The following is a 25,829-nucleotide window of genomic DNA, read 5'->3' as shown; positions in this document are numbered from 1 at the left end:
GAACCCAATCGATATGGTTTGGGGTGAGCTGGACCGCAGAGTGAAGGCAAAAGGGCCAACAAGTGCTAAGCATCTCTGGGAACTCCTTCAAGATTGTTGGAAGACCATTCCCGTTGACTACCTCTTGAAGCTCATCAAAAGAATGCCAAGAGAGTACAAAGCAGTCATCAAAGCAAAAGGTGGCTACTTTGAAGAACCTAGAATATAAGACATAATTTCAGTTGTTTCACACTTTTTTGTTAAGTATATAATTCCACATGTGTTAATTCATAGTTTTGATGCCTTCAGTGTGAATGTACAACTTACATAGTCCTGAAAATACAGAGAAATCTTTAAATGAGAAGGTGTCCAAACTTTTGGTCTGTACTGTACATGGTGCTTGAACAGCGCTGCCAGCTTACAGCAGTGTATCAGGTGTCGACTGTAAGAAAGTAAAGTTAGAATATGAATGTTGTGTATAGCCACTTTGGCCACGTTGGTCACTTGGTAGCCACATTGGCCACATGGTAGCCACTTTGGCACATTCGGCACCTTGGTAGCCACTTTGGCCACTTGGTAGCCACTTTGGCACATTCGGCACCTTAGTAGCCACTTTGGTCACTTGGTAGCAACTTTGGCACATTCGGCACCTCTGTAGCCACTTTGGCCACTTGGTAGCCACATTGGCACATTCGGCACATCAGTAGCCACTTTGTCCACTTGCTAGCCACTTTGGCACAGTCGGCACCTGTGTAGCCACTTGGTAGCCACTTTGGCACATTCGGCACCTCGGTAGCCGCTTTGGCCACTTGGTAGCCACGTTAGCACATTCTGCACCTCGGTAGCCACTTTGGCCACTTGGTAGCCACTTAGTAGCCACATTAGCTTATTTGGCACTTCGGTAGCCACTTTGGCCACTTGGTAGCCACTTTGGCACATTTGGGTCCTTGGTAGCCACTTTGGCCTCTTGGTAGCCACTTTGGAACATTCGGCACCTCTGTAGCAACTTTGGCCACTTGATAGCCACTTTGGCACATTCGGCACCTTGGTGGCCACTTTGGCCACTTGGTAGACACTTTAGCACATTCGGGACTTCTGTAGCCACTTTAGCCACTTGGTAGCCACATTGGCACATTCGGCACCTCGGTAGCCACTTTGGCCACTTGGTAGCCACTGTGGCCACTTGGTAGCCGCTTTGGCACATTTGGCACCTCGGTAGCCTTTTTGGCCACTTGGTAGCCACTGTGGCCACTTGGTAGCCACTTTAGCACATTCGGCACCTCGTTAGCCACTTTGGCCACTTGATACCCTTTTTGGCCCCTTGGTAGCCACTTTAAGACATTCTGCTTCTCCATAGCCACTTCGGCCACTTGATAGCAACTTTGGCACATTCAAAACCTTGGTAGCCTCTTTGGCCACTTGGTAGCCACTTTTGCCACTTGGTAGCTACTTTGGCACATTCGGCACCTCGGTAGCCAATTTTGCCACTTGATAGCCACTTTGGCACATTCGGAACCTTGGTAGCCACTTTGGCCACATTGACATATTCGGCACCTTAGTTGCCACTTTGGTCACTTGGTAGCAACTTTGGCACATTCGGCACCTTGGTGGCCACTTTGGGCACTTGGTAGCCACTTTGGCACATTCGGCACCTCTGTAGCCACTTTGGCCACTTAGTAGCCACATTGGCTCATTCGGCACCTCGGTAGCCACTTTGGCCACTTGGTAGCCACTTTGGCCACTTGGTAGAAACTTTGGCACATTCGACACCTCGGTAGCCACTTCGTCACTTGGTAGCCAATTTGGCACATTCGGCACCTCTGTAGCCAATATGGCCACTTGTTAGCCAATTTGGCCACTTGGTAGCCACTTTGGCACATTCAGCTCCTCGGTAGCCACTTTGGCCACTTGGTAGGCACTTTGGCACATTCGGCACGTCGGTAGCCACTTGGTAGCCACTTCATAGCCACTTTGGCACATTTGGCACCTTGGTAGCCACTTTAGCCACTTGGTAGCCTCATTGACATATTCGGCACCTTGGTAGCCATTTTGGCCACTTGGAAGCCACTTTGGCACATTAGGCACCTCTGTAGCCACTTTGGCCACTTGGTAGCCACTTCGGCACATTCGGCACCTCGGTAGCCACTTTGGCCACTTGGTAGCCACTTTAGCACATTCGGCACCTCTGTAGCCTTTTTGGCCACTTGGTAGCCACTTTGGCACATTTGGCACCCCGGTAGCCTTTTTGGCCACTTGGTAGCTACTTTGGCACATTCAGCACCTTGGTAGCCACTTTTGCCATTTGGTAGCTACTTTGGCACATTCGGCACCTCGGTTGCCAATTTTGCCACTTGGTAGCCACTTTAGCACATTCGGCACTTCGGTAGCCACTTTGGCCACTTGGTAGCCACTTTGGCACATTTGGGTCTTTGGTAGCCACTTTGGCCTCTGGTAGCCACTTTGGCACATTCGGCACCTCTGTAGCAACTTTGGCCACTTGACAGCCACATTGGCCACTTGGTAGCTACTTTGGCACTTTCTGCACCTCGTAGCCACTTTGGCCACTTGATAGCCACATGGAAATATTCGGCACCATGGTAGCCACTTTGGTCACTTCGTAGCCACTTTGGCACATTCGGCACCTTGGTAGCCAATTTAGCCACTTGGTAGCCACATTGGCACATTCGGCACCTCGGTAGCCACTTTGGCCACTTGGTAGCCACTTTGGCCACTTGGTAGCCGCTTTGGCACATTTGGCACCTCGGTAGCCTTTTTGGCCACTTGGTAGCCACTGTGGCCACTTGTTAGCCACTTTAGCACATTCGGCACCTCTTTAGCCACTTTGGCCAGTTGGTAGCAACTTTGGCACATTCGGCCACTTGGTTGCCACTTTGGCCACTTGATACCCATTTTGGCCACTTGGTAGCCACTTTGGGACATTCTGCACCTCCGTAGCCACTTCGGCCACTTGATAGCCACTTTGGCACATTCAAAACCTTGGTAGCCTCTTTGGCTACTTGGTAGCCACTTTGGTCACTTTGTAGCCACTTTAGCACATTTGGCACCTCGGTAGCCACTTTAACCACTTGGTAGCCGCTTTGGCACATTTGGGTCCTCGGTAGCCACTTTGGCCACTTGGTAGCCTCATTGGCACATTCGGCACCTCTGTAGCCACTTTGGCCACTTGGTAGCCACATTGGCCACAGAGTAGCCACTTTGGCACATTCGGCACCTTGGTAGCCACTTTGGCCACTTGGTAGCCATTTTGGTACTGGTTAGCCACTTTGGCAAATTCTGCACCTCAGTAGCCACTTTGGCCACTTGGTAGCCACTTTGGCACATTCGGCACCTTGGTAGCCTCTTTGGCCACTTGGTAGACACTTTGGCACATTCGGCACCTTGGTAGCCACTTTGGCCACTTAATACCCATTTTGTCCACTTGGTAGCCTCTTTGGGACATTTGGCACCTCTGTAGCCACTTCGTCCACTTGATAGCCACTTTGGCACGTTCAACACCTTGGTAGCCCCTTTGGCCACATTGTAGCCACTTTAGCCACTTGGTAGCCACTTTAGCACATTCGGCACCTCGGTAGCCACTTTTGCCACTTGGTAGCCACTTTGGCACATTCGGCACCTCTGTAGCTACTTTGGCCACTTGGTAGCCACTTTGACCACTTGGTAGCCACTTTGGCACATTTGGCACCTTGGTAGCCAATTTTGCCACTTGGTAGCCACTTTGGCACTTTCGGCACCTTGGTAGCCACTTTGGCCACTTGGTAGCCACATTGGCACATTCGGCACCTCTGTAGCTTTTTGGCCACTTGGTAGCCACTTTGGCACATTCGGCACCTTGTTAGCCTCTTTGGCCACTTTGTAGCCACTTTGGCACATTCGGCACCTTGGTAGCCACTTTGGCCACTTAATACCCATTTTGTCCACTTGGTAGCCTCTTTGGGACATTCGGCACCTCTGTAGCCACATCGTCCACTTGATAGCCACATTGGCACATTCGGCACCTCTGTAGCTTTTTGGCCACTTGGTAGCCACTTTGGCCACTTGGTAGCCACTTTGGCACATTCGGCACCTCGGTAGCCACTTTGGCCACTTGATAGTCAATTTGGCACATTCGGAACCTTGGTAGCCACTTTGGCCACTTGGTAGCCACATTGGCACATTTGGCACCTCTGTAGCTTTTTGGCCACTTGGTAGCCACTTTGGCCACTTGGTAGCCACTTTGGCACATTCTGCCACTTGGTAGCCACTTTGGCCACTTGATACCCATTTTGGCCACTTGGTAGCCAATTTGGGACATTCGGCACCTCGGTAGCCACTTCGACCACTTGATAGCCACTTTGGCACATTCAAACCCTTGGTAGTCTCTTTGGTCACTTGCTAGCCACTATGGCCACTTTGTAGCCACTTTACCCCAATCGGCACCTTGGTAGCCACTTTTGCCACTTGGTAGCTACTTTGGCACATTCGGCACCTCGGTTGCCAATTTTGCCACTTGGCAGCCACTTTGGCACATTCGGAACCTTGGTAGATACTTTTCCCACTTGGTATCTACTTTGGCACATTCGGCACCTCGGTAGCCACTTTGGCCACTTGATAGTCAATTTGGCACATTCGGCTCCTCGGTAGCCACTTTGGCCACTTGATAGTCAATTTGGCACATTCGGCTCCTCGGTAGCCACTTTGGCCACTTGGTAGCCACATTGGCACATTTGGCTCCTCGGTAGCCACTTTGGCCACTTGGTAGCCACATTGGCACATTCGGCACCTTGGTAGCCACTTTGGCCACTTGCTGGCAACTTTGGAAACATTTGGAACGTCGGTAGCCAATTTTGCCACTTGGTAGCCACTTTGGCACTTTCGGCACCTTGGTAGCCACTTTGGCCACTTGGTAGCCCCATTGGCACATTCGGCACCTTGGTAGCCACTTTGGCCACTTGCTGGCAACTTTGGAAACATTTGGAACGTCGGTAGCCACTTTGGCCACATCATAGCCACTTTGGCACATTCGGCACCTTGGTAGCCACTTTGGCCACTTGGTAGCCCCATTGACATATTTGGCACCTTGGTAGCCACTTTGGCCACTTGATAGCCACATTGGCACATTCGGCACCTCGGTAGCCACTTTGGCCACTTGGTAGCCACTTTGGCACATTTGGCACCTCGGTAGCCTTTTTGGCCACTTGGTAGACACTCTGGCCACTTGGTAGCCACTTTGGCACATTCGGCCACTTGGTAGCCACTTTGGCCACTTGGTAGCCACATTGGCACATTCGGCCACTTGGTAGCCACTTTGGCCACTTGATACCCATTTTGGCCACTTGGTAGCCAATTTGGGACATTCGGCACCTCGGTAGCCACTTTGGCCACTTGATAGCCACTTTGGCACATTCGGAACCTTGGTAGCCACTTGGTAGCCACATTGACATATTCGGCACCTTAGTTGCCACTTTCAGGGCCGGCTCCAGGTTTTTGTGGGCCTTGGGCAAAAGAGTCATTCATGATGCACAGATACGAAGGAGAAATATAGATATACTACACAGGGCCTAGCCTTCCCCCTCATCCTTTACATAGGCAGATCTGCACACACAAAATACGCAGACATGCACACACACAAACACAATACGCAGACATGTACACATACAATACGTAAACATACACATACATACAGTACGCAGACATGCACAAACATACAATAATCAGACATGCACACACACACAATACGCAGACATGCGCACACACAAAGTACACAGACATACGCACACACACAGTATGCAGACATGCACACACACAGTACGCAGACATGCACACACACACAATACGCAGACATGCTCACACACATTACGGAGACATGCACAGTACACACATACAGTAAAATACGCAGATATACACATACAATACGCAGACATGCACGCGCACACACACACACACACACACAATACACAGATAGACACAAGCCTCACTCACCTCCCCCTGGCTTGTCGCTCATCAGGCTGCTCTGGCATGTGGCTATGGAGGGCACGCTGTTTGATGGCAGTCAGACATGGCCGCACACAGTGCACTCTGCAGCTGTGTCTGCTACTAAATGATGCAGTCGGCCGGCACTGTGCCTTTAACTTTGCTTGTGTGTCTGCCCAGCCGCATCATTACTACAGCTGCAGAGTGCACTGTGCGCGACCATGTTTGTTTAAGTGGCTGAGCTCAAGTAGTGCCGAAGTTGCTGGGGGAGCAGCCAGGGCTCCCTGGTGTCCAGTCCACCAGTGGGCCCCCCATTTGTTCAGGGCCCCGGCAGTTGGCCGGGTACGCCGGGTGCTGACGCCGGCCCTGGCCGCTTTGGTCACTTGGTAGCAACTTTGGCACATTCGGCACCTCTAGCCACTTTGGCCACTTGGTAGCCACATTGGCACATTAGGCACCTCGGTAGCCACTTTGGCCACTTGGTAGCCACTTTGGCACATTTGGCCCCTTGGTAGCCACTTTGGCCACTTGGTAGCCACTTTGGCACATTTGGCACCTTGGTAGCCACTTTGGCCACTTGGTAGCCATTTTGGCCACTTGGTAGCCACTTTAGCACATTTGGCACCTTGGTAGCCACTTTTGCCACTTGGTAGCCAATTTGGCACATTTGGCACCTCTGTAGCCAATATGGCCATTTGTTAGGCACTTTGGCCACTTGGTAGCCACTTTGGCACATTCGGCTCCTCGTTAGCCACCTTGGCCACTTGGTAGCCACTTTGGGACATTCGGCACCTCGGTAGCCACTTTGGCCACTTTGTTACCACTTTGGCACCACTTTGGCACATTCGGCACCTCTGTAGCCACTTTGACCACTTGGTAGCCACTTTGGCCACTTGGTAGCCACATTGACATATTCAGCACCTCGGTAGCCACTTGATAGCCACTTTTGGCACATTCGGCACCTTGGTAGCCATTTTTGCCACTTGGTAGCCACATTGACATATTCGGCACCTTGGTAGCCACTTTGGCCACTTGGTAGCAACTTTGGCCACTTGGTAGCAACTTTAGCACATTCGGCATCTCGGTAGCCACTTTAGCCACTTGGTAGCCACATTGGCATATTCGGCAACTTGCTAGCCATTTTGGCCACTTGGTAGCCACATTGACATATTCAGCACCTCGGTAGCCACTTGATAGCCACTTTTGGCACATTCGGCACCTCGGTAGCCACTTTTGCCACTTGGTAGCCACATTGACATATTCGGCACCTCTGTAGCCACTTTGGCCACTTGGTAGCAACTTTGGCATATTAGGCAACTTAGTAGCCATTTTGGCCACTTGGTAGCAACTTTGGCCACTTGGTAGCCACATTGGCACATTCGGCACCTCTGTAGCCACTTTGGCCACTTGGTAGCAATTTTGGCCACTTAGAAGCAACTTTAGCACATTCCGCATCTCGGTAGCCACTTTAGCCACCTGGTAGCCACATTGGCATATTCGGCAACTTGGTAGCCATTTTGGCCCATTTTGGCCACTTGGTAGCCACTTTGGCACATTCGGCACCTCGGTAGCCACTTTGGCCACTTGGTAGCCACTTTGGCCACTTTGTAGCCACATTGGCACATTCGGCACTTCGGTAGCCACTTTGACCACTTGGTAGCCGCTTTAGCCACTTGGTAGCCACTTTGGCACATTCGGCACCTCTGTAGCCACTTTGGCCACTTTGTAGCCACTTTGGCCACTTGGTAGCCACATTGGCACATTCGGCACTTCGGTAGCCACTTTGACCACTTGGTAGCCGCTTTAGCCACTTGGTAGCCACTTTGGCACATTCGGCACCTCTGTAGCCACTTTGGCCACTTGATAGCCACTTTGGCCACTTGGTAGCCACATTGGCACATTCGGCACTTCGGTAGCCTTTTTGGCCACTTGGTAGCCACTTTGGCCACTTGGTAGCCACTTTGGCACATTCAGCACATCGGTAGTCACGAGTCAGAGTCACTTTATTCTGATATTTGACTTTGATAAATGATCATGTCCTAAAATGGACACCGTACATTTGCAGAGCTGTCATCTTTGTAAGGTCAGTGCACCTGAGCTGTGGCTTCAATCCATGTCAGTTGGGGTCATGGAAAGGTTGCTGTAATGGGGTCTACCGTGCTGGAGTACCTCTTTCAGTACCACCCCGTGTTTCAGGAGGTCCACTCTGCTTTGGCTGGAGTCTGAATGAAGGATGCTGGCTGGAATTGCTTGGTTACATGGGCGCATATAAAAGATCAAGGCTTCACCACGTATTTCCAGTGTGACAACACTTTACTCACAGGACACAGAATATATCACACAGATACAGAGGGCAGGCCAATTGAAAAGCGGCAGGCCAGACATACATTACAATAGCCGCAGGTGGCCGGAGCCTGCCGATATTTACTGTGGGATTTACAAAGGTGGGGGAGGTCAGAAGGGGGATATCTTGTCCCCTCTGCCCAGGGGCGCAGCCTGTGGGCTGATGCATTAAGGACATGCATCTCACATGGAACCTATTATACATACATATAACTGCACAACATATTCTGGGTGCTGAGAGGTTCTGTAACACGTAACACGGCTCCCCTTTTCAGCGACGCGATCGGCATACACAGTCTGATCCCTAACGGATCGGTTTGGGGATGACCGAAGTTTATGGGGTTTGGTACAAGTTCCGTTTGTCGACTTAGTCCATCGGCATTACCGTTTTGTTTGCCGGGTCTCTAGTGGATGGTGAAGTCCAGAGGTTGTAGGGCTAAACTCCACCGCAGTAATCTGGCGTTGTCTCCGGAGACCCGATTAAGCCAGACTAGGGGATTTTGGTCCGTTAGGAGGGAAAACTGTCGTCCATACAAATATGGTTGCAACTTTTTGAATGCCCATACTACCGCCAGGCACTCCTTCTCGATGGCCGCATAGCTTACTATAGTTTCCGACTCAGGTAACCTACCAGGTGTTCTTGGCCACCCGGCCCGACTTGGCTCAGTACTGCCTCCAATCCAAACATAGAAGCGTCTGTGTGAACAAGGAAATGTTTAGTTGATCGGGTGCGGCCAATACAGGGGTATTGGTGAGGGCGTTCTTTAGCTGGCGGAAGGCTTCCTCACACTCTGGGGTCCAGGTTACCTGGCGGGGTTGGTTCTTATGGGTCAAATCAGTGAGGTGCTTGGCTAAGCTGCTGTAACTGGGAACAAATTTCCTGTAATACCCCGCTGTCCCTAGAAACGCCATGACCTGGGTTTTAGTGTGTGGGGTGGGCCATTTGGCTATGGCCTCAATCTTGGCTGGTTCTGGTCGCTGTTTCCCACTTCCCACCCAATGCCCTAAATACTGAACCTCTGCTTTGCCCACGTGACACTTGTTTGGGTTCAGGGTGATTCCGGTCTTGTGGATCCTGTCCAATACTGTCTCTAGGTGATTTAGATGCTCTTCCCATGTCGCGCTGTAGATGGCGATGTCATCCAGGTAGGCACAAGCATAGTCCTGGAGACCATCCAGAAGCCGGTCAGCCAGCCTCTGGAAGGTCGCCGGGGCATTCTTCATCCCGAATGGCATAACTCGAAACTGTAATAAGCCGAACGGGGTGACAAATGCCGACTTGGGAATAGCGTCAGGACTAAGGGGAATCTGCCAGTAACCTTTGCATAGATCGATGGAGGTCAAATACTTTTCCCCAGCCAGTCTAACAACTCATCCGCACGCGGCATGGGATATGCATCCATCAACGTTTTCTCATTGAGCTTACGATAGTCTACACAAAACTGTGTAGTCCCATCCTTCTTGGGCACTAACACTACGGGGGATGCCCAGGGACTATCTGACTCTTCAATGACCCCTAAACGCAACATCTCTTGTATCTCTTGTTGCATCCCTTCTCGCACAGACTCAGGGACGCGGAAGGGGGGTTGTCGCAGGGGGGTCTTATCCTGGGTCTCAACCTTGTGTTGTGCCTGGTGAGTGTACCCTGTTCTCCCTGAAAACATCCTCTGTCGCTGCCTCAACAACACCTCTGCCTGCTGTCTCTCCCGGGGACCTAGGTCTTCACCCAAGTGTACCTGGTCCCATGTTTTAGACTGAGTCCTTTCCCCTAAGACATCAGGCAAGGGATGTCCGGTGCACAGATGGCCACTACCTCTTCAGGACGTTCCCGGTAGGGCTTCAGCATATTCACGTGGAACATGCGGATAACCCTGGGGTCGTCACAATCGGCGACATTATAGGTGGTGTCGGCTATTTTCCCCACTACCTGGTAGGGCCCCTGCCATGCAGCTTGGAACTTGTTCTGCCTAGTGGGTTCTAACACCAGGACCTTCTGCCCTATTTCCTAGATGCGTTCTCTGGCCCTCCGGTCGTACCATACGCGCTGGCGCCGCTGGGCCACCTGCATGTTCCCACGTACAGCCTGGGTCAGCTCCTGTAGGTGGTCCCGGAATTCCAGCACATAGGGTACAATAGGTACCCCTTCTATGATGCCCTCCCCTTCCCAGTGTTCTAGCACTGAGTCTAGGGGTCCCCTTACCCGCCTCCCGTATACCAGTTCGAACGGGGAGAACCCGATGGATTCTTGGGGCACGTCCCGATAGGCAAACAGGAGGTGTGGCAAGAATTTCTCCCAGTCCCTGTAGGTCCTGGTAAAAGTCCCAATGAGTTGTTTTAACGTCCGGTTAAAGCGTTCACACAACCCATTGGTTTTCGGGTGGTACGGGGTGCTTCTAATGGACTTTACACCGCACAGCTTCCACAGTTGGTTGGTCACCTCTGCTGTAAACTGGGTACCCTGGTCCGAGATAATCTCCCGGGGAAATCCAACCCGTGAGAAAACCTGGAGCAGGGCAGCTGCCACCGTCTGCCAGTATGTTAGGTAACGCAACCACCTCTGGATACCGTGTGGCATAATCTACCACTGTCAATATATACCTTTTCCCTGACGGACTGGGTTTGGCTAACGGCCCTATCAGATCGACCGCTACTCAGCTAAATGGTTCCTCTTCAATGGGGAGGGGGCGTAATTTGGCCTTGCATCGATCTCCCCTCTTGCCAATGCGCTGGCAACTGTCACAGGTCTGGCAGTACTGATGAACATCATAGGTTACCCCCGGCCAAAATAAATTTTGTGTCAGACGATGCCTGGTGTGACTGACGCTGAAGTGCCCGGCCAAGGGTCTGTCATGAGAGATTCGCAGTAACTCCTGCCTATACTTCTTGGGAACTACCAGCTGTCATTTTATAGTGGGGCTCGTCCCTGTGTAGTGCTGCTCTGTGATCTGGTAGAGGAGTCCCTGCTTCCATACAAACTGTTCCCTTTCCAGTACCCCTCTCCCCTCCTGTGCCTTCCCACGATATCCCTCCAATGAAGGATCCTCAAGTAACTCCCTCTTAAATTCAGCTGGGGTGGCCCAAGAAATGTGTCTGGCTATGGAAATACGTGTAGGGCTGGGATGTCTTACCTGGGCCTCCTCTGAGTGTGATTCCGCCTCCGCAGCTCAAGCTTGTCTCCGGGTGGTCACAGGATATGTCTCAGCCAGAGGGGCAACCGAGAAGGCAGACAACATGGGCCCCAAGTCATTTCCCAGCAAGACGTCTGCAGGCAAATCCTCCATCAAGCCGACCTCAATAAGGCCATCCCCGACTCCCCAGTTCAGGTGAATCATGGCAGTGGGATGTCGATGTATGGCTCCCCCTGCTACACGGACTGGCACTGTCCGGTCCGTCTTCTCTTGGTCCCGGACGAGATGAGGCTTCACAAGGGTCAAAGTTGCCCCGGAATCTCTTAGTCCCTGCATATGATTCCCATTAACCCACATGACCTGTCGATGCTGCTGTTGATTATCTGCCCGGGCTGCCTGCACGGGGTCTACTTCATGCAGCACTTCCTTCATCTCTTCCACCCCCTGGTTAGTCGTTGCCCCCAATGCCGGGTCAGCTTCGCCTTGGTAGCAGTGTACAGCGGCCCGGCTGAAGGTAGCTGTTCCCGCTTTTGGCCACTTGGTATGCTTAGTCCGGTTGGGACATTGTCTTTGCAGGTGGCCCAGCTGGTGGCAGGTGTGGCATCACGCCCCAGGGGGACTGTGGTAGGCTGTGTTTTTAGCTGGTCCCCCTACAATCTTCTGTGGTTTGGGGGCCTCCAGGTCCATGGGCGGACCCCTAGTGACCATCTTTGATCCGGACAACTGAGGCCTCCTGGCATCATGATGTTCATCGGCCAGACGAGCGGCCTCCTCAAGATTCGTTGGCCACCTGTCCCGAAGCCATTACTGTGTCTCGGGGGTTAGTCCTTTAAAGAATCGTTCTAACAAGAAGAGCTGGAGGATGTCCTCCTTAGTGGTTGCTTGGCTCCCTTGTACCCACTGTAGCAGTGACCGCCGTAATTTACAGGCCCATTCAGCGTGGGTATCCGTTACGCGTTTTATAAGTCCGTGGAACTTTTGGCGGTATGCCTCTGGTGTCAGCGCATACCGGGCCAAGATCACTTCTTTGATCCGCTCATAGTCCATACAGTCCTCATCAGGTACCATGCGATACGCGTCCGCTGCCCGGCCTGTCAGCTTGCTGGCCAGAATCTGAACCCGTTCCTCCGGCTTCACTTGATGAAGGGCACACTGCCGCTCAAAGTCCTGCAGAAAGCCATCAATGTCTTCCTCTGCCTCCCCCAACTGTCAGAAGGCATTATACTGGATCTTTTTGTGGCTTACTGTTGAAGGTACCTGGTCAGAAGCCAGAGCTCCCCCTGCTCGCTGACTCTCCTCTCTCCTCTCTCCGCTCTGCCATCTCCATCTTGGCTAGTTCTATCCTGGTCCGCTCGGCCATCTTTTCCTTCAGATCAGTACGCACATCAGCCATCACCTCTCGTATTCTCGTATGATCTCTACTGCAGGGTTTGGGCCATAGAATGCCAGTCTGTTCTTTACCTCCCTCTGGAATTCAGTCTCCTCCACGTTCACATTGGGGGGCGCTGCACTGTCGTGTTCCATGATGGCTGCTATCAAATCCGCTTTTGTTTTGTTGCTGGCGATTAACCCTCAGGCTTCCACCAGATCTTTTAATGTAGTCCTCTTTAACTTCTGGTAGTTGTTTTCCATTCATTCCTTTCCTCCTGTAGACGGGGTATCACATCCCGCTGTCTGCCACCAGTGTATCGGGGTCTACCGTGCTGGAGTACCTCTTTCAGTACCACCCCATGTTTCAGGAGGTCCATTCTGCTTTGGCTGGAGTCTGAATGAAGGACGCTGGCTGGAATTGCTTGGTTACATGGGCGCATATAAAAGATAACTGCTTCTCCACGTATTTCCAGTGTGACAACACTTGACTCACAGGACGCAGAATATATCACACAGATACAGAGGGCAGGCCAATTGAAAAGCGGCAGGCCAGACATACATTACAATAGCCGCAGGTGGCCGGAGCCTGCCGATATTTACTGTGGGATTTACAAAGGTGGGGGAGGTCAGAAGGGGGATATCTTGTCCCCTCTGCCCAGGGGCGCAGCCTGTGGGCTGATGCATTAAGGACATGCATCTCACATGGAACCTATTATACATACATATAACTGCACAACATATTCTGGGTGCTGAGAGGTTCTGTAACACGTAACACGGCTTCCCTTTTCAGCGACGCGATCGGCATACACAGTCTGATCCCTAACGGATCGGTTTGGGGATGACCGAAGTTTATGGGGTTTGGTACAAGTTCCGTTTGTCGACTTAGTCCATCGGCATTACCGTTTTGTTTGCCGGGTCTCTAGTGGATGGTGAAGTCCAGAGGTTGTAGGGCTAAACTCCACCGCAGTAATCTGGCGTTGTCTCCGGAGACCCGATTAAGCCAGACTAGGGGATTTTGGTCCGTTAGGAGGGAAAACTGTCGTCCATACAAATATGGTTGCAACTTTTTGAATGCCCATACTACCGCCAGGCACTCCTTCTCGATGGCCGCATAGCTTACTATAGTTTCCGACTCAGGTAACCTACCAGGTGTTCTTGGCCACCCGGCCCGACTTGGCTCAGTACTGCCTCCAATCCAAACATAGAAGCGTCTGTGTGAACAAGGAAATGTTTAGTTGATCGGGTGCGGCCAATACAGGGGTATTGGTGAGGGCGTTCTTTAGCTGGCGGAAGGCTTCCTCACACTCTGGGGTCCAGGTTACCTGGCGGGGTTGGTTCTTATGGGTCAAATCAGTGAGGTGCTTGGCTAAGCTGCTGTAACTGGGAACAAATTTCCTGTAATACCCCGCTGTCCCTAGAAACGCCATGACCTGGGTTTTAGTGTGTGGGGTGGGCCATTTGGCTATGGCCTCAATCTTGGCTGGTTCTGGTCGCTGTTTCCCACTTCCCACCCAATGCCCTAAATACTGAACCTCTGCTTTGCCCACGTGACACTTGTTTGGGTTCAGGGTGATTCCGGTCTTGTGGATCCTGTCCAATACTGTCTCTAGGTGATTTAGATGCTCTTCCCATGTCGCGCTGTAGATGGCGATGTCATCCAGGTAGGCACAAGCATAGTCCTGGAGACCATCCAGAAGCCGGTCAGCCAGCCTCTGGAAGGTCGCCGGGGCATTCTTCATCCCGAATGGCATAACTCGAAACTGTAATAAGCCGAACGGGGTGACAAATGCCGACTTGGGAATAGCGTCAGGACTAAGGGGAATCTGCCAGTAACCTTTGCATAGATCGATGGAGGTCAAATACTTTTCCCCAGCCAGTCTAACAACTCATCCGCACGCGGCATGGGATATGCATCCATCAACGTTTTCTCATTGAGCTTACGATAGTCTACACAAAACTGTGTAGTCCCATCCTTCTTGGGCACTAACACTACGGGGGATGCCCAGGGACTATCTGACTCTTCAATGACCCCTAAACGCAACATCTCTTGTATCTCTTGTTGCATCCCTTCTCGCACAGACTCAGGGACGCGGAAGGGGGGTTGTCGCAGGGGGGTCTTATCCTGGGTCTCAACCTTGTGTTGTGCCTGGTGAGTGTACCCTGTTCTCCCTGAAAACATCCTCTGTCGCTGCCTCAACAACACCTCTGCCTGCTGTCTCTCCCGGGGACCTAGGTCTTCACCCAAGTGTACCTGGTCCCATGTTTTAGACTGAGTCCTTTCCCCTAAGACATCAGGCAAGGGATGTCCGGTGCACAGATGGCCACTACCTCTTCAGGACGTTCCCGGTAGGGCTTCAGCATATTCACGTGGAACATGCGGATAACCCTGGGGTCGTCACAATCGGCGACATTATAGGTGGTGTCGGCTATTTTCCCCACTACCTGGTAGGGCCCCTGCCATGCAGCTTGGAACTTGTTCTGCCTAGTGGGTTCTAACACCAGGACCTTCTGCCCTATTTCCTAGATGCGTTCTCTGGCCCTCCGGTCGTACCATACGCGCTGGCGCCGCTGGGCCACCTGCATGTTCCCACGTACAGCCTGGGTCAGCTCCTGTAGGTGGTCCCGGAATTCCAGCACATAGGGTACAATAGGTACCCCTTCTATGATGCCCTCCCCTTCCCAGTGTTCTAGCACTGAGTCTAGGGGTCCCCTTACCCGCCTCCCGTATACCAGTTCGAACGGGGAGAACCCGATGGATTCTTGGGGCACGTCCCGATAGGCAAACAGGAGGTGTGGCAAGAATTTCTCCCAGTCCCTGTAGGTCCTGGTAAAAGTCCCAATGAGTTGTTTTAACGTCCGGTTAAAGCGTTCACACAACCCATTGGTTTTCGGGTGGTACGGGGTGCTTCTAATGGACTTTACACCGCACAGCTTCCACAGTTGGTTGGTCACCTCTGCTGTAAACTGGGTACCCTGGTCCGAGATAATCTCCCGGGGAAATCCAACCCGTGAGAAAACCTGGAGCAGGGCAGCTGCCACCGTCTGCCAGTATGTTAGGTAACGCAACCACCTCTGGATACCGTGTGGCATAATCTACCACTGTCAATATATACCTTTTCCCTGACGGACTGGGTTTGGCTAACGGCCCTATCAGATCGACCGCTACTCAGCTAAATGGTTCCTCTTCAATGGGGAGGGGGCGTAATTTGGCCTTGCATCGATCTCCCCTCTTGCCAATGCGCTGGCAACTGTCACAGGTCTGGCAGTACTGATGAACATCATAGGTTACCCCCGGCCAAAATAAATTTTGTGTCAGACGATGCCTGGTGTGACTGACGCTGAAGTGCCCGGCCAAGGGTCTGTCATGAGAGATTCGCAGTAACTCCTGCCTATACTTCTTGGGAACTACCAGCTGTCATTTTATAGTGGGGCTCGTCCCTGTGTAGTGCTGCTCTGTGATCTGGTAGAGGAGTCCCTGCTTCCATACAAACTGTTCCCTTTCCAGTACCCCTCTCCCCTCCTGTGCCTTCCCACGATATCCCTCCAATGAAGGATCCTCAAGTAACTCCCTCTTAAATTCAGCTGGGGTGGCCCAAGAAATGTGTCTGGCTATGGAAATACGTGTAGGGCTGGGATGTCTTACCTGGGCCTCCTCTGAGTGTGATTCCGCCTCCGCAGCTCAAGCTTGTCTCCGGGTGGTCACAGGATATGTCTCAGCCAGAGGGGCAACCGAGAAGGCAGACAACATGGGCCCCAAGTCATTTCCCAGCAAGACGTCTGCAGGCAAATCCTCCATCAAGCCGACCTCAATAAGGCCATCCCCGACTCCCCAGTTCAGGTGAATCATGGCAGTGGGATGTCGATGTATGGCTCCCCCTGCTACACGGACTGGCACTGTCCGGTCCGTCTTCTCTTGGTCCCGGACGAGATGAGGCTTCACAAGGGTCAAAGTTGCCCCGGAATCTCTTAGTCCCTGCATATGATTCCCATTAACCCACATGACCTGTCGATGCTGCTGTTGATTATCTGCCCGGGCTGCCTGCACGGGGTCTACTTCATGCAGCACTTCCTTCATCTCTTCCACCCCCTGGTTAGTCGTTGCCCCCAATGCCGGGTCAGCTTCGCCTTGGTAGCAGTGTACAGCGGCCCGGCTGAAGGTAGCTGTTCCCGCTTTTGGCCACTTGGTATGCTTAGTCCGGTTGGGACATTGTCTTTGCAGGTGGCCCAGCTGGTGGCAGGTGTGGCATCACGCCCCAGGGGGACTGTGGTAGGCTGTGTTTTTAGCTGGTCCCCCTACAATCTTCTGTGGTTTGGGGGCCTCCAGGTCCATGGGCGGACCCCTAGTGACCATCTTTGATCCGGACAACTGAGGCCTCCTGGCATCATGATGTTCATCGGCCAGACGAGCGGCCTCCTCAAGATTCGTTGGCCACCTGTCCCGAAGCCATTACTGTGTCTCGGGGGTTAGTCCTTTAAAGAATCGTTCTAACAAGAAGAGCTGGAGGATGTCCTCCTTAGTGGTTGCTTGGCTCCCTTGTACCCACTGTAGCAGTGACCGCCGTAATTTACAGGCCCATTCAGCGTGGGTATCCGTTACGCGTTTTATAAGTCCGTGGAACTTTTGGCGGTATGCCTCTGGTGTCAGCGCATACCGGGCCAAGATCACTTCTTTGATCCGCTCATAGTCCATACAGTCCTCATCAGGTACCATGCGATACGCGTCCGCTGCCCGGCCTGTCAGCTTGCTGGCCAGAATCTGAACCCGTTCCTCCGGCTTCACTTGATGAAGGGCACACTGCCGCTCAAAGTCCTGCAGAAAGCCATCAATGTCTTCCTCTGCCTCCCCCAACTGTCAGAAGGCATTATACTGGATCTTTTTGTGGCTTACTGTTGAAGGTACCTGGTCAGAAGCCAGAGCTCCCCCTGCTCGCTGACTCTCCTCTCTCCTCTCTCCGCTCTGCCATCTCCATCTTGGCTAGTTCTATCCTGGTCCGCTCGGCCATCTTTTCCTTCAGATCAGTACGCACATCAGCCATCACCTCTCGTATTCTCGTATGATCTCTACTGCAGGGTTTGGGCCATAGAATGCCAGTCTGTTCTTTACCTCCCTCTGGAATTCAGTCTCCTCCACGTTCACATTGGGGGGCGCTGCACTGTCGTGTTCCATGATGGCTGCTATCAAATCCGCTTTTGTTTTGTTGCTGGCGATTAACCCTCAGGCTTCCACCAGATCTTTTAATGTAGTCCTCTTTAACTTCTGGTAGTTGTTTTCCATTCATTCCTTTCCTCCTGTAGACGGGGTATCACATCCCGCTGTCTGCCACCAGTGTATCGGGGTCTACCGTGCTGGAGTACCTCTTTCAGTACCACCCCATGTTTCAGGAGGTCCATTCTGCTTTGGCTGGAGTCTGAATGAAGGACGCTGGCTGGAATTGCTTGGTTACATGGGCGCATATAAAAGATAACTGCTTCTCCACGTATTTCCAGTGTGACAACACTTGACTCACAGGACGCAGAATATATCACACAGATACAGAGGGCAGGCCAATTGAAAAGCGGCAGGCCAGACATACATTACAATAGCCACAGGTGGCCAGAGCCTGCCGATATTTACTGTGGGAATTACAAAGGTGGGGGAGGTCAGAAGTGGGATATCTTGTCCCCTCTGCCCAGGGGTGCAGCCTGTGAGCTGATGCATTAGGGACATGCATCTCACATGGAACCTCTTATACATACATATAACTGCACAACATATTCTGGGTGCTGAGGGGTTCCGTAACACGTTACAGTCGCCATTAATTCCTATGGGAAAATTTTTGCTTAAAATGCGATATTTTTAAAAACTACAAATTGGATTGACTTCAAAACTACATAGCACACCTGTCGCCACAGAGGGCTTCGAAACGCTGAATGGGGTCTCTGCGACGAGCTGTTCTGGCAGCATTAATTGTGGAAAACGCAGAGAAGAAGAAGTAGAATAATAATAAAATATAAGAAATCTGATTACAATATGTTGCTTGAACCTAGATGGTTCAAGCACCATAATAATATCTGTATACATAGTAGATAACACAGGATCCACCATTCACAATTTGGGATGTTATATCTCGCTCTCCTCCCTCTCCCTTCATACCAGACCTTTGCCCAGATTAGGACATGTCCTGTTTATATTTCTATAAAAATAAAAAGAGTCTGAGCCAGTCTATTACTTGTAATGTCTAGAACAGGGAGTAGGAGTCTAATATTTGGCCTAGTAACTAATTTGAATTGCATCATTTTTTTTTTAATTTAAGATTAAAAAAAACATAAAAAGCTGATTTACCAACAGGTCATATTCTGATGAGACATTCCCTGTTGAGACTTATCTGCTCCATCTTTTAGAGTTGATGTTATTTTGCTTGCGCTTGTAACTGGACAAGAAACCTTTATATTTATAGAGAACAGCTAAAACATGTCTGTATGTGTTGTACATTCGAGGGTAGCAATGTGCATGTTAATGAGTCATGAACAACATGCGCTATTACTAGTAACCTTCACCTCTAAATACCTGCAGGTTTGGAAATGTGTTGTATATATTCGTAAGATTTGGATGATCTGCAATCTATTTACTCTCTTCCTACACAATACAGAAAGCCAACTCTTCCACTTCCACTGGAGAAAAGATCACTAAGCTGTATGAAATGGGAAGTGAGCCTGAACGCAAGATGTGGGTAGACCGCTACTTGATCTTCATGGAAGAGAGAGGAGCAACAGTTTCAACATTGCCTGCAGTGGGAAGAAAACCCCTGGACCTGGTCAGACTTTACTTCTGTGTGAAAGAGATTGGAGGTTTAGCACAGGTAAGAATGCCGTGTATTCCTTTAGGGCATATTGTCGCTCATAGCATAAAACTCCGTGACTCTGCAGCACAGACGTTACGCTGAACACTTTCTGGACAAACGTTTTGCAATGTACTTTATATACATACACTAAATAGTCCTTTTACAGCATGGCAAGTGTAGGTGTATAGCGTTTATATTCACACTGTAACGAGAACATAATAAAAGCAAACTGCTTGACTTCAGTGCTTCACTGATGTAAAAAGGACACATAGAAAGAAAAAGCAACTAAGTATACATAAATGATATACACTTTGTCAGCAACACACAAACTCTCATATAAACTCTGCCTGACAAATATATGGTCATGAAGACCCTAACATCATTTCAATAAGCAAAAGCCGAATATTAGGAAGTCTACACTTGGCATATACTTGCACATTGGAAATATCCCATGTGGAATTTTATGGATATTCAATGAATGTATATCAAAAATTTGTGCATTGATAAAGTCTAAAAGCTGCCTTACTTATCAGTCAAAATTTGCCAACATGTCAGATTTTGGCGTCTTAGGCAATTTAGTAGCAACCTAGGAAACATGGTTAAAGATCGTTTTTTACAGCGTAATACATATAAATGGGGCCTCACTGTTACCCATTGGGTACCATGTTCACAAAATGCCAGTCGCAAAAGTCATCACTAGTTGTATTTTTCGTGACTTGCCTGTTGCAGTTAACTCAGGATCGCAATGAAACCTAATTCACCTACTTTACATTACGACATAGACCTCTGTGTAATGGCCAAAATCGACGTGTAGCCCCATCCAGTCTGTGTAGTACAGGAATCCAAACCACATATTGGTATTAGTCTTAGGACATATTAGCCAAACAAGCCTGTGTGAAGAAAGGGAAGGAGCGTAATGGCAGCAGGCATGCAGAAAGGCTAATATCACATCACCTTGAGCCCTAGAATGTTTAACCCCTTTTTGACATCTGTCACAATAACCCATCCACGTGCCCTGGGCCTATTTGACCAGGGGCGGATTATTACGTAATTTCTGATTCTGACAGCTGACATCAGGCACTAAGTGCTAGTAGTGGTCACGCACTGCTCCCATCACTTTCTAATGCGATCACTGCATTCCGGGAGCTGGCAGAGGGCTGACAACCCCTCTGCCTTAGGATTGGAGACCCTGCGGCGATGGTGGCTTGATGTTATGATGACATCCGGGTCACCTGAGCTAGGAAATTGTGCATGATCAGCAACTTTCTCTGTCAGTGCAGAGCTGACAGTTTATACAGCATGGGGATGCTGCTGCATCCCCATGCTGTACAAGGGATTAGCCTGCCAAAAATTATAATCTCATAGTGGGAAAAAGTAAAAAATTTGAAAAATAAAACATTTTTTCTTAAAATAATTGTAAAAATATATAAAAGTCAAACGATATTGTGTCTATAAACAAATATTTGTATGATAAAAATATAAACAATAAAAGTACACATATTTGGTATCGCCGAGTCCTCAACGACCCAAACTATTAAACTGTCCCACTAGTTAAACCCTTTAGAGAACACCAAAAAAAGGCAAAAAAATGCTTTTTGCCACGGATAAAAAAGTGGAATAAAACGCAATCAAAAAGTTGGATATAAATAAACATAGTACCTCTGAAAACGTTATCTTGTCCCGCATAAAAAAACAAGCCACCATACAGCTCCAGCAGCGGAAAAATAAAAAATTTATAGCTCTCAGAAAAAAGCAATGCAAAAATAATTATTTTTCCTATAAAATAGTTTTTATTGTGTAAAAGTGCCAAAAGCTATTAAAATGATATAAATTAGATATCGCTGTAATCATACTGACCCGAAGGATAAAACTGCTTTACCAATTTTACCACACACAGAATGGCATAGACCCCCACCCGCCCACCCCCAAAAAGTCATCAATTGCTGGTTTTTGTTCATTCTGTTTCCCAAAAATCAGAATAGAAAGTGATCAAAAAATATCATGTGCCCGAAAATGGTACCAATAAAAAATGACATCTCGTCCTGCAAAAAATAAGCTCTCACATCACTCTGTGGGCCAAAATCTGGAAAAATTATAGCTTTCAAAATGTGGTGTTGCAAAAACATTTTTTTTGCAATAAAAAAGTCTTTTAGTGTGTGACAGCAGCCAAACATAAAAACCTGATATAAATTTGGTATCGCTGTAATAACATCGACCCGAATAATAAATTCGATTAATCACTTATGTATACCGCATGAGCAATGGCGTAAAAAATAAATAAAACCAATTCTTCACCTGCTGTTGATTTTTTTCATTCTGCCTCCCAAAGATCACAATAAGGCTTGGTGCACGTTTATCCTTCTCTGAGCGCTTGCATCGGGGTTTCTGTGTAATTCTCTGAAATACGTGATTAGGCAGAAGATTCCCCATAATGAGACAGATCGCAGCAATGTGGACTCCATCTGACCTGTGATCTGGCAGCGTGCATCTTTTTAGAATTGCTTAAAAGTGCCATCGGCCACAGTTTTGCGCACGTCTGAAAAGAAGGACACCGATGAACAGAGGCCAGATGGAGTCCAGAGTAACTCTGCTGCCTCATTATCGCGAGTGGATCCCTCGGGGGTTTCATTTGAATCATGTCACTCAGAGATTTAGATGGAAACCATAAAAGTAAGTGCTCAGCGTACAGTGCCGGATAAATGTGATCCCAAATGTTATGTAAAATGTTCCCAATAAAAGCTTCAACTCAATTCACAAAAAAACAAACAAACAAACAAAAAAAAACCTCTCACGTCTGTCTTTTGTTAACATAAATATAGTGGGACTCCACTTTACTGGTAGCACAAAGGCTCTGGAAAAGCTAAATGGCTCCTCATTCGCCAAAAGAAATTCAGCAAATTTTCCGCACTCAAATCCAAATTCCCACTCCATTCTGAACCCCACAGTGTACCTAAACCGCATATTGCATCCACATGCTTGGCATTTCTGAAGCGATGAGAACTCGCCTAACTTACGGGTCCAAGCCTCCAGAAGGACGGGTTGTGTTGTGAATTCTGCTCTTGGGCTCCCTCCGGTGGTTGTAAGTGGTAGCGCTGCTGTCTCTGAATCGCAGCATTTATCAGGTGTGTTCACTTTTTGCAATTTTGACTGGGCTATTTAGTCTTGCTTCACCCTTTAGTCAGTGCCAGTTGTCCATTGTTCCTGGAGGATTCACATCTCTGCCTGGTCTCTCCTGCTTTGCAGTTCATTTCAACAAAGATAAGTTCTGGCCTTGATTTTTTGCTGTCCACATGCTGTGGCCTTATTGTTCAGTTCTTTTCCATGTTTTTGTCTTGTCCAGCTTGGTCTGTATAAGAATTTGTTTAGCCATGCTGGTATCTCTGGAGATGCAGATATACCCTCCATATCTTTAGTTAGCTGTGGAGATTTTGTATTTTCTGTGATGGATATTTTCTAGTGTTTTAGTACTGACCGCATAGTACTCTGTCCTATCCTTTCTATTTAGCTAGAAGTGGCCTCCGGCTGTGTCAAGATGTCTAGGGAGCGCTAGGTACATTCCACGGCTACTTCTAGTTGCGGTGTTAAGTTCAGGGTCTGCGGTCAGTACAGGTTCCACCTTCTCCAGAGTACGTCTCATGCTGCTCTTAGGCCACCAGATCATAACAGTACAACTGGCCAACAATGAGTTAACCGCATCTCAGAAGAAGGGAAGGAAAGTGCTGAGCCATTTTTTTTTTTGTAGTCTGTTGTGTTTTTTTTTTTCTTCCCTCTTTACCTCTGGGTGGCTCAGGAGTTCGGCGCTGGTATGGATGTTCAGGGATTGGCTTCTCGTGTGGATCAACTTGCTGCTAGAGTACAGGGTATTTCCGATTATATCGTTCAGACTCTGGTTTTAGAGCCTAGAATTCCAACTCCTGATTTGTTTTTTGGGGATAGATCCAAATTTCTGAGCTTTAAAAATAACTGTAAACTGTTTTTTGCTCTGAAACCCCGTTCCTCTGGTGATCCCATCCAGCAGGTTAAAATTGTTATATCTCTGCTGCGTGGTGACCCCCAGGATTGGGCATTTGCCCTGGAACCTGGGAATCCGGCGTTGCTTAATGTAGACACCTTTTTTCAGGCGCTTGGGTTATTGTATGACGAACCTAATTCAGTGGATCATGCTGAGAAGACCTTGTTGGCCCTGTCTCAGGGTCAAGAAGCGGCAGAATCATATTGCCAGAAGTTTAGAAAATGGTCTGTACTGACTAAATGGAATGAGGATGCCTTGGCGGCAATCTTCAGAAAGGGTCTTTCTGAATCCGTTAAAGATGTTATGGTGGGGTTCCTCACGCCTGCTTGTCTGAGTGATTCTATGTCTCTGGCCATTCAGATTGATCGGCGCTTGCGCGAGCGCAGAGTTGTGCACACTATGGCATTGTCTTCCGAGCGGAGTCCTGAGCCTATGCAGTGTGATAGGATTGTGTCTAGAGCGGAACGACAAGGATTCAGACGTCAGAATAGGTTGTGAATTTAATGCGGCGATTCTGCTCATGTTATTTCTGATTGCCCTAAGCGTACCAAGAGAATCGCTAGTTCTGTTACCATCAGTACTGTACAACCTGAATTTCTGTTATCTGTGACCCTGATCTGCTTATAATCGTCATTTTCTGTCATGGCATTTGTGGATTCAGGCGCCGCTCTAAACTTAATGGACTTAGAATTTGCCAGACGTTGTGGTTTCCCCTTGCAGCCTTTGCAGAGTCCTATTCCTTTGAGGGGCATTGATGCTACACCGTTGGCTAAAAATAAACCTCAGTTTTGGACACAGCTGACCATGTGCATGGCGCCAGCCCATCAGGAAGATTGTTGTTTTCTGGTGTTGCATAATTTGCATGATGCTATTGTGCTGGGTTTCCCATGGTTACAGGTGCATAATCCGGTATTAGATTGGAAATCTATGTCTGTGACTAGTTGGGGTTGTCAGGGGGTTCATGGTGACGTTCCTTTGATGTCAATTGCCTCCTCCCCCTCTTCTGAAATTCCTGAGTTTTTGTCAGATTTCCAGGATGTATTCAATGAGCCCAAGTCCAGTTCCCTTCCACCGCATAGGGACTGTGATTGTGCTATTGACTTGATTCCAGGCTGTAAGTTCCCTAAGGGCCGACTTTTCAACCTGTCTGTGCCAGAACATACCGCCATGCGGAGTTATGTTAAGGAGTCCTTGGAGAAGGGGCATATTCGTCCATCTTCTTCACCATTGGGAGCAGGTTTTTTTTTTTGTTGCCAAGAAGGATGGCTCCTTGAGACCCTGTATTGATTATCGCCTCTTGAATAAGATCACGGTCAAATTCCAATACCCTTTGCCTTTGCTTTCTGATCTGTTTGCTAGGATTAAGGGGGCTAGTTGGTTTACTAAGATTGACCTTCGAGGGGCATATAATCTTGTTCGTATTAAGCAGGGTGACGAATGGAAAACTGCGTTTAATACGCCTGGAGGCCATTTTGAATACCTTGTGATGCCATTCGGACTCTCTAATGCTCCATCTGTGTTTCAGTCCTTCATGCATGATATATTTCGGAATTATCTTGATAAATTCATGATTGTATATTTGAATGGTATTTTGATTTTTTCAGATGATTGGGAGTCTCATGTGAAACAAGTCAGCATGGTATTTCAGATCCTTCGTGATTATGCCTTGTTTGTGAAGGGGTCTAAGTGCCTCTTTGGAGTACAGAAGATTTCTTTTTTGGGCTTCATTTTTTCTCCCTCATCTATAGAAATGGATCCGGTTAAGGTTCAGGCCATTCATGATTGGATCCAGCCCACATCCGTGAAGAGCCTTCATAAATTTTTGGGCTTTGCTAATTTTTATCGCCGTTTCATTGCCAACTTCTCCAGTGTGGTTAAACGACTGACCGATTTGACGAAGATAGGCGCTGATGTGACGAATTGGTCCTTTGCGGCTGTTTCTGCCTTTCAGGAGCTTAAATGCCGATTTACTTCTGCCCCTGTGTTGCTTCAGCCGGATGTTTCTCTTCCTTTTCAGGTTGAGGTTGACGCTTCTGAGATTGGGGCAGGGGCCGTTTTGTCTCAGAGGAATTCTGATGGTTCCTTGATGAAACCGTGTGCCTTCTTTTCTCGAAAGTTTTCGCCTGCAGAACGCAATTATGATGTCGGCAATCGTGAGTTGTTGGCTATGAAGTGGGCATTTAAGGAGTGGCGACATTGGCTTGA

The 25,829-nt window shown here is 49.1% G+C and overlaps 1 protein-coding gene across 14 annotated transcripts in view; it reads left to right on the top strand.

The window, feature by feature from the left end:
* ARID1B (AT-rich interaction domain 1B) overlaps window positions 1-25,829 on the top strand; it is a 1,358,614-nt gene that overhangs the window by 870,809 nt on the left and 461,976 nt on the right. For all 14 annotated transcript variants that reach the window (XR_013221738.1, XM_077289055.1, XM_077289047.1 and 11 more), the window contains one exon: window positions 19,421-19,630. Coding sequence is in view for 13 of the 14 variants with exons in the window: in XM_077289055.1 (XP_077145170.1) it covers window positions 19,421-19,630 (210 nt within the window). In the remaining variant the exon portion in view is untranslated. The remainder of the gene's footprint in view (window positions 1-19,420; window positions 19,631-25,829) is intronic.

This window comes from Ranitomeya variabilis, chromosome 2 (assembly GCF_051348905.1).
Source record: "Ranitomeya variabilis isolate aRanVar5 chromosome 2, aRanVar5.hap1, whole genome shotgun sequence".
NCBI classification, from domain to species: domain Eukaryota; kingdom Metazoa; phylum Chordata; class Amphibia; order Anura; family Dendrobatidae; genus Ranitomeya; species Ranitomeya variabilis.
This window is presented reverse-complemented; position numbering and strand designations above follow the sequence as displayed.